The following is a 7,500-nucleotide window of genomic DNA, read 5'->3' as shown; positions in this document are numbered from 1 at the left end:
AGAGGTCTGTGTGTGTGTGTGTGTGTGTGTGTGTGTGTGTCCTGTACAATGATAACTTGATAACTTGGGGAGTAAAGAGAAAGAATCCAAGGTCTGTTTATCATCCATGTACTAGTTCACACATACTAGCACGAAGGAGGGAGGAAAGGATGGAAGATAGGTGCGTCGGAAAGGATGCGAGTGTTCGGAGTGGGACTAGTCCAGTCGTGTCTTCTCTCACCTCCGCCGGCCCGGGTCAATCCCGACAGCCAGTCCAGGAGCTTCTCCAGGCTCGTGTCGTCCGGTAACGACTGCCTGGGGTCCGCGAGGACCAGACACACACCGGGGAGCAGAGTAAAACACTCTCTGTCCATGGTGCTGAGTTTATAGTGAACCAGAAATGAACCGGTCAACAAACCGACTTCACGTAACGTTACGTACGTTAGCTAGCTTTAGCTTTTGACGTGTGTATGCCTGGAGTACACTTAACATTAGTTCTGAAAACAGGACAGCTTCATTCCTTAGCATCAAACATCTCCTCTAGATTGAGCCACTCACTAGCGAGTTTTAAAACTTTTGTCTGAAATTAAATTAGAAGGAGCAGTCCATTATTTGTATAAACTTTTAGCTTACTAGTTGGTTGAATCTTACCTATATCTCGCGGGAACCTATTTAGAAATGCGTACGGAAAGCAGAAAGGGACTTTTTTTTTACGGCAATGACAATTCCCACAAACTGCGCATTTTCGCTGATCTCACGTCATGCGGCGGACTGAATCCCATCAATCAGTCGATCCACATACATTACATATCCGGTTCCGGCGTACGGAAGCCGGTGAGCCGGTGCAAATTCCTGCTTTAGACCTTTTCAACCCGTTTTTTTCAACAAGTCGTCCATTTCGCACATGGTGCCACACCAGCGGCTCACAGTCTGCTGTCCAGAAACCTTCATTTCCACTCCCTAGTCTTTGTGAGACTCACCCCCCAAAAACCTGCTCAATGCAAGACACGGCTGACATGGCGGACGACCCCGAATATGACGAGGAGGAGCCTTCGTTCAGCGACCCGGAGGACTTCGAAGACGACATTGAGGATGAGGGTAAGCGGCTAACGTGTCAGGAAAGACCCCGGCTTTGCGGCCTAGCGGGAGGATAGCATGCTAGTGCTAACGGCTCATTCTAGCTAGTCTAACCAGGTACCAAATTAGCATTAGCACTAGCTAACTACCTAGCCTAGCTAGCTAACGGTAATCTAGAGAATCCTTATCCAGACATTGAGTGAAGACGTTTCTGTCAATTATAAATCGACTTAGCTGAACATTTAAACGTTAGATTAACTACTAGCTGGATACTAGTCTAGCTCACTGAGCAGCGGTTGGTTCGAGCTAACGGCTGCTAGCTAATGCTAATGTGAGCGTGACCGTTAGCCCCATTCAAGCCTCACCCCATTCAAAATGGTCCATGTCCGAGTTCCTCCGCAAATGGCGGAGTGCAGACAGGCTTCAGATATGTTTTTTGAAGCTTTGCTATAACGGTCCCTTTTGTCAGTTGATGTGCCAGTTAATCCCGATGCTAACCGTGGCTAGTCCGGCTATAGCTAGCTAGCTACAGAGAGATCAAGCCCTGAGGAGGGACAGCCGGGTCCCATCGACTTATCGTTGGCTGCCAGCTGTCAAAGTTTTAACCGTACAGCTCACTTTCCCAACCCCACTATAGTCATACCTCCCCAACCCCACTATGGTCATACCTTCCCAACCCCACTATAGCCTTTCCTCCCCAACCCCACTATAGTCATACCTTCCCAACCCCACTATAGCCATACCTTCCCAACCCCACTATAGTCATACCTCCCCAACCCACTATAGTCATACCTTCCCAACCCCACTATAGCCATACCTTGTTAACCACCTCCTCCCCCCACCTCACTTTCCCAACCCCACTATAGTCATACCTTGTTAACCACCTCCTCCCCCCCGTCCTGTTCCACGATCAGAGCTTATGGAGGACATTCTCCGGGAGAAACCGCTGGAGGCAGACGGCATAGACTCGGTGGTGGTGGTGGACAACGTGCCCCAGGTGGGGCCGGAGCGGCTGGAGAAGCTGAAGAACGTCATCCACAAGATCTTCTCCAAGTTCGGGAAGATCACCAACGAGTTTTACCCGGAGGCGGACGGCCTGACCAAAGGGTGAGGATGAGGAGTGACGTTCGTGGTGGCTGAAGAGATTTTTCTAAATGTCTTCCGTCTTAACGAGGGTGATGCTAAGTTACAAATGTTCCATACAACCGTCAATGTACTAAAAGCAGATGTTCCTCACCCAATCCAGGCATATTTTTGTAGTGATGGAATCGTGTGATTTTAATGTCCTTTTATCTGCAGGCGCCCCTCTCTCTCTCCCTCTCTCTCTCTCTCCCTCTCTCTCTCTCTCTCTCTCTCTCTCTCTCTCACACACACACACACACCCTAACCCCGCCCTACCTGTGCCCCCCAGGTATATCTTCCTGGAGTATGGCGCCCCGACCCAGGCGCTGGAGGCGGTGAAGAATGCTGACGGCTACAAGCTGGACAAGCAGCACACCTTCAGGGTCAACGTCTTCACTGACTTCGACAAGTGAGTACACACACACACACACACACACACACACACACACACACCCAGCTACACCCACACAAGCTAACACGCACTTGGCTTTCGTCATGAATATTGAGAAGTTGATTACGAGGCTGATTCACTGTGTGTGTGTGTGTGTGTGTGTGTGTGTGTGTGTGTGTGTGTGTGTGTGTGTGTGTGTGTGTGTGTGTGTGTGTGTGTGTGGTGTTTCAGGTACATGAACATCAGCGATGAGTGGGAGACGCCTGAGAAACAGCCCTTCAAAGACTTTGTGAGTGTCCGATCAGTTTTATTGACACCTGCGCTTCCCCGTAGCTCCACACGGCGGGCGTGGCTCAGGAGGTAGAGCGGGGCCGTCCAGTGATCATAGGGTCGGCGGTTCGAATCCCGCCTCCTCCTGTCCACATGTCGGTGTCCTCAGGCAAAGACACTGAACCCCAAATTGCTTCCAGTGAGCAGACTAGCACCTTGAATGAGAAGCCATTGTAAAGCGTTTTGGATAATTACGTTTGATGATACTTTGTAGGGTGTTGTGTCACATGTCTAACCCCCTGCCATTCCCGTCTCGCGGACAACAACACTGGGGGTGTCGTGCCGAAAAGTGCACAGTCGGTCATTAACTGTGCGTGTTTTTTGCTTCCTGTTTGCGTCGCCAGGGTAACATGCGTCACTGGATTGAGGAGCCCGAGTGCCGCGACCAGTACAGCGTCATCTACGAATCAGGAGAGAGGACGGCCATCTTCGCCAACGATGCCAAGGAGCCCGTCGTAGTGGAGGAGAGGGCGGTGAGTCTTAACCAATCACAGCAGGGGACCTCGGCTGCTTTAACCAATCGCAACAGAGGACGTCAGTTACAGTGGATTCAGATTTTGTGTTAAATCTCGTTTCTCTCTATCCGTCTCTTTCTCTGTTTCTCTACCTCTGTCCTCTTCCTTCTCCCTCCCTCCCTCCCTCCCTCCCTCCCTCCCTCCCTCCCTCCCTCCCTTGCTCCCTCCCTCCTCCAGCGCTGGACAGAGACGTACGTGCGCTGGTCCCCCAGGGGAACCTACCTGGCCACCTTCCACCAGCGGGGCATTGCATTGTGGGGCGGCGAGAAGTTCAAGCAGATCCAGAGGTTCAGCCACCAGGGCGTGTCCCTCATCGACTTCTCCCCCTGCGAGAGGTAATCAATACAGCTGATCAGTTATCAATACCCCCCTGAGAGAGGTAATAAATACTGCTGATCAGTTATCAATACCCCCCTGAGAGAGGTAATCAATACTGCTGATCAGTTATCAATACCCCCCTGCGAGAGGTAATCAATACTACTGATCAGTTATCAATACCCCCCTGCGAGAGGTAATCAATACAGCTGATCAGTTATCAATACCCCGCTGAGAGAAGTATTCAATACTGCTGACCAGTTATCAATACCCCCCTGAGAGAGGTAATCAATACTGCTGATCAGTTATCAATACCCCCCTTAGAGAGGTAATCAATACTACTGATCAGTTATCAATACTGCTGACCAGTTTATCAATACATCAGTTACCAAATGCTTAGAATCATTACAATCTGTCAGTTTGTAGCCTTATGTCATCTGTATGTAACCCAGTCTCACTATGTAGCGTTATGTCATGTGACGTGTATGTAGCGTTATGTCATGTGACGTGTATGTAGCGTTATGTCATGTGACGTGTATGTAGCGTTATGTCATGTGACGTGTATGTAGCGTTATGTCATGTGACGTGTATGTAGCTTTATTCAGTGTTGTCACATTTATATCTGTGTCTAAGTGGTGACTGGAGGCTGCAAATGGCTCCGTCACCTTGCTTCCACAAGCCCCATCTAGCCTCATGTGCTCTATGTAGCATAGCGTGACGTGTGTGTGTGTGTGTGTGTGTGCGTGTGTGTGTGTGTGTGCGTGCAGGTACGTGGTGACGTTCAGCCCGCTGATGGACACCCAGGAGGATCCTCAGGCCATCATCATCTGGGACATCCTGACCGGCCAGAAGAAGAGGGGCTTCCACTGCGAGAACTCCGCCCACTGGCCCATCTTCAAGTCAGTGCGCACACACACACACACACACGCTCACACACACAGCACTACATACACCGCACACACATACCTATATACAGCACCACGCACGCGCACGCTAGGTATTAGTAAATGCGTTGGATCAAAAGTTCCGATGTTTTGAAACGTTAACGAGATTGGCGGCGCATTAATACTATAAATGACTTATTATGCCGTTATTGTTACGTTGGTTATAGAGAACCAAGGACTGGAGCTTGCCGTCGTATGAGATGTTTAAGGGTGTGTGTTTGTCCCTGTCTCTCTAAGGATAGATATTTTAATAGTGTGTGTGTGTTTCTGTCTCTATAAGGATAGATATTTTAAGGATAGATATTTTAAAAGGGTGTGTGTGTTTCTGTCTCTTTAAGGATAGATATTTGAAGGATAGATATGTTAAAAGGGTGTGTGTGTGTTTGTCTCTTTAAGGATAGATATTTTAAGGATAGATATTTTAAAAGGGTGTGTGTGTTTCTGTCTCTATAAGGATAGATATTTTAAGGATAGATATTTTAAGGATAGATATGTTAAAAGGGTGTGTGTGTTTCTGTCTCTTTAAGGATAGATATTTTAAGGATAGATATTTGAAGGATAGATATGTTAAAAGGGTGTGTGTGTGTTTGTCTCCAGGTGGAGTCACGACGGCAAGTTCTTTGCCAGGATGACCCAGGACACACTGAGCATCTACGAAACCCCAGTAAGTCACCACACACTGCTACTCTGGAACCGTGTGTGTGTGTGTGTGTGTGTGTGTGTGTGTGTGTGTGTGCGCGTCTGCATGCGCTCGTGTGTCTTAACTCATCATTGTCGTTTCTCTCTAGTCAATGGGCCTGTTGGACAAGAAGAGTCTTAAGATCACTGGAATCAAGTAAGTAAATAATAATAATAATAATAATAATAAGCAGTTTTCAGTGTGAAACAATCTCAAAGGGCTGAAAGTCCTTTTGCTACCAAAGTACGTGTGTGAGAGAGAGCTGTGTGTGTAAGAGAGAGAGAGAGCTGTGTGTGTAAGAGAGAGAGAGAGCTGTGTGTGTAAGAGAGAGAGAGAGGTGTGTGTGTGTGAGAGAGAGCTGTGTGTGTGAGAGAGAGAGAGAGAGGTGTGTGTGTGTGTGAGAGAGAGAGAGGTGTGTGTGTGTGAGAGAGAGCTGTGTGTGTGCGTACGTGCGTGCGTGCGTGCGACAAAGAATTCAGTAGGAGGGGCTTCTCCTGTCCTCCGGTGACAGCGTCATTAACCCCCCCCCGCCCCCCCCCCCCCTCCCATCCAGGGACTTCTCCTGGTCCCCGGGCGACAACATCATCGCCTTCTGGGTCCCCGAAGACAAGAACATCCCGGCGCGCGTCACCCTGATGCAGCTGCCCACGAGGCAGGAGATGCGCGTGCGCAACCTGTTCAACGTGGTGGACTGCAAGCTGCACTGGCAGCGCTGCGGCGACTACCTGTGTGTGAAGGTGGACCGCTCGCCGCGCGGCACGCAGGGCATGGTCACCAACTTCGAGATCTTCCGCATGCGCGAGAAGCAGGTGCCCGTCGACGTGGTGGAGATGAAGGGTGGGTGTTTTTGGGAGAGAGACGCGGGCACGGGTTCACACACACACACACACAGGTTATCACACACGTTTAACACACACACACACACACACACAGGTTTAACACACACACACAGGTTATCACACGCGTGTTTAACACGCACACAGGTTATCACACATGTTTAACACACACACACACACACACAGGTTATCACACATGCATTATAACACACACACACACACAGGTTCACACACATGTTTAACACACACACAGGTTCACACATGCATTATAACACATACACACACAGGTTATCACACACATGTTTAACACACACACAGGTTATCACACATGCATTATAACACACACACAGGTTCACACATGTTTAACACACACACAGGTTATCATACACACACACAATCATACACATGCGTGCCTACCACCTACATACAGTCAAGCCACGATATCATACACACACATTCATGATTCAAATGTTCTCTCTCTCACACGCACACACACACACACACCCTGCTGTGCTAAGCCCCTCCCCCTCTCTCTCGTCCTCCAATCAGAGAGCATCATAGCGTTCGCCTGGGAGCCCAACGGGAGCAAGTTCTCCGTCCTGCACGGCGAATCCCCGCGCATCAACGCCTCCTTCTACCACGTCAGGAACAACGGGAAGATAGAGCTCCTCAGTGAGTACGCACACTACACACTACACACTACACACTTCTACCACGTCAGGAACAACGGGAAGATAGAGCTCCTCAGTGAGTACGCACACTACACACTACACACTACACACTTCTACCACGTCAGGAACAACGGGAAGATAGAGCTCCTCAGTGAGTACGCACACTACACACTACACACTACACACTTCTACCACGTCAGGAACAACGGCAAGATAGAGCTCCTCAGTGAGTACGCACACTACACACTACACACTTCTACCACGTCAGGAACAACGGGAAGATAGAGCTCCTCAGTGAGTACACACACACACACACACACCACCACCAATCACACGCGCGCACACACACACGGCCCTCAAGTCAGTGTTCAGAACAGTCTTACAATCTGCACCTCCTGACCAGTGTTCTCTGCCTCTCCATTGTGTGTGTCTGCGTGTGTGTGTGTGTGTGTGTGTGTGTGTGTGTGTGTGTGTGTGTGTGTGTGTGTGTGTAGAGATGTTTGACAAGCAGCAGGCCAACAGTATCTTCTGGAGTCCCCAGGGACAGTTCATGGTGCTGGCCGGCCTCAGGAGGTCAGTTCAACGTGTGTGTGTGTGTGTGTAGTGTGGCATGCGTGCTGGAGCAATATACTGTGTGTGTG

General features: G+C 49.5%; 2 protein-coding genes across 2 annotated transcripts in view; one reads left to right on the top strand and one right to left on the bottom strand.

Moving 5' to 3' along the window:
- Window positions 1-353, bottom strand: part of brat1 (BRCA1-associated ATM activator 1) — a gene marked incomplete at both ends in the record, with an annotated part of 7,230 nt that extends 6,877 nt beyond the window's left edge. Inside the window, one exon of the mRNA XM_084460264.1 lies at window positions 221-353. Coding sequence (XP_084316390.1) covers window positions 221-353 — 133 coding nt within the window. The remainder of the gene's footprint in view (window positions 1-220) is intronic.
- Window positions 354-873: 520 nt separating this feature from the next.
- The window catches only part of eif3ba (eukaryotic translation initiation factor 3, subunit Ba), a 9,767-nt gene continuing 3,140 nt past the window's right edge, over window positions 874-7,500 (top strand). Inside the window, exons 1-12 of the mRNA XM_084460317.1 lie at window positions 874-1,077; window positions 1,971-2,163; window positions 2,468-2,587; window positions 2,801-2,858; window positions 3,244-3,372; window positions 3,592-3,749; window positions 4,497-4,628; window positions 5,271-5,337; window positions 5,462-5,508; window positions 5,906-6,189; window positions 6,738-6,860; window positions 7,354-7,432. Coding sequence (XP_084316443.1) covers window positions 978-1,077; window positions 1,971-2,163; window positions 2,468-2,587; window positions 2,801-2,858; window positions 3,244-3,372; window positions 3,592-3,749; window positions 4,497-4,628; window positions 5,271-5,337; window positions 5,462-5,508; window positions 5,906-6,189; window positions 6,738-6,860; window positions 7,354-7,432 — 1,490 coding nt within the window. The 5' untranslated portion in view covers window positions 874-977. The remainder of the gene's footprint in view (window positions 1,078-1,970; window positions 2,164-2,467; window positions 2,588-2,800; window positions 2,859-3,243; window positions 3,373-3,591; window positions 3,750-4,496; window positions 4,629-5,270; window positions 5,338-5,461; window positions 5,509-5,905; window positions 6,190-6,737; window positions 6,861-7,353; window positions 7,433-7,500) is intronic.

This window comes from Borostomias antarcticus (genome assembly GCF_949987555.1).
Source record: "Borostomias antarcticus genome assembly, chromosome: 31".
NCBI classification, from domain to species: Eukaryota; Metazoa; Chordata; class Actinopteri; order Stomiiformes; family Stomiidae; genus Borostomias; species Borostomias antarcticus.
The sequence above is the reverse complement of the archived record's forward strand: the minus strand, read 5'-3'. Positions and strand labels throughout refer to the sequence as shown.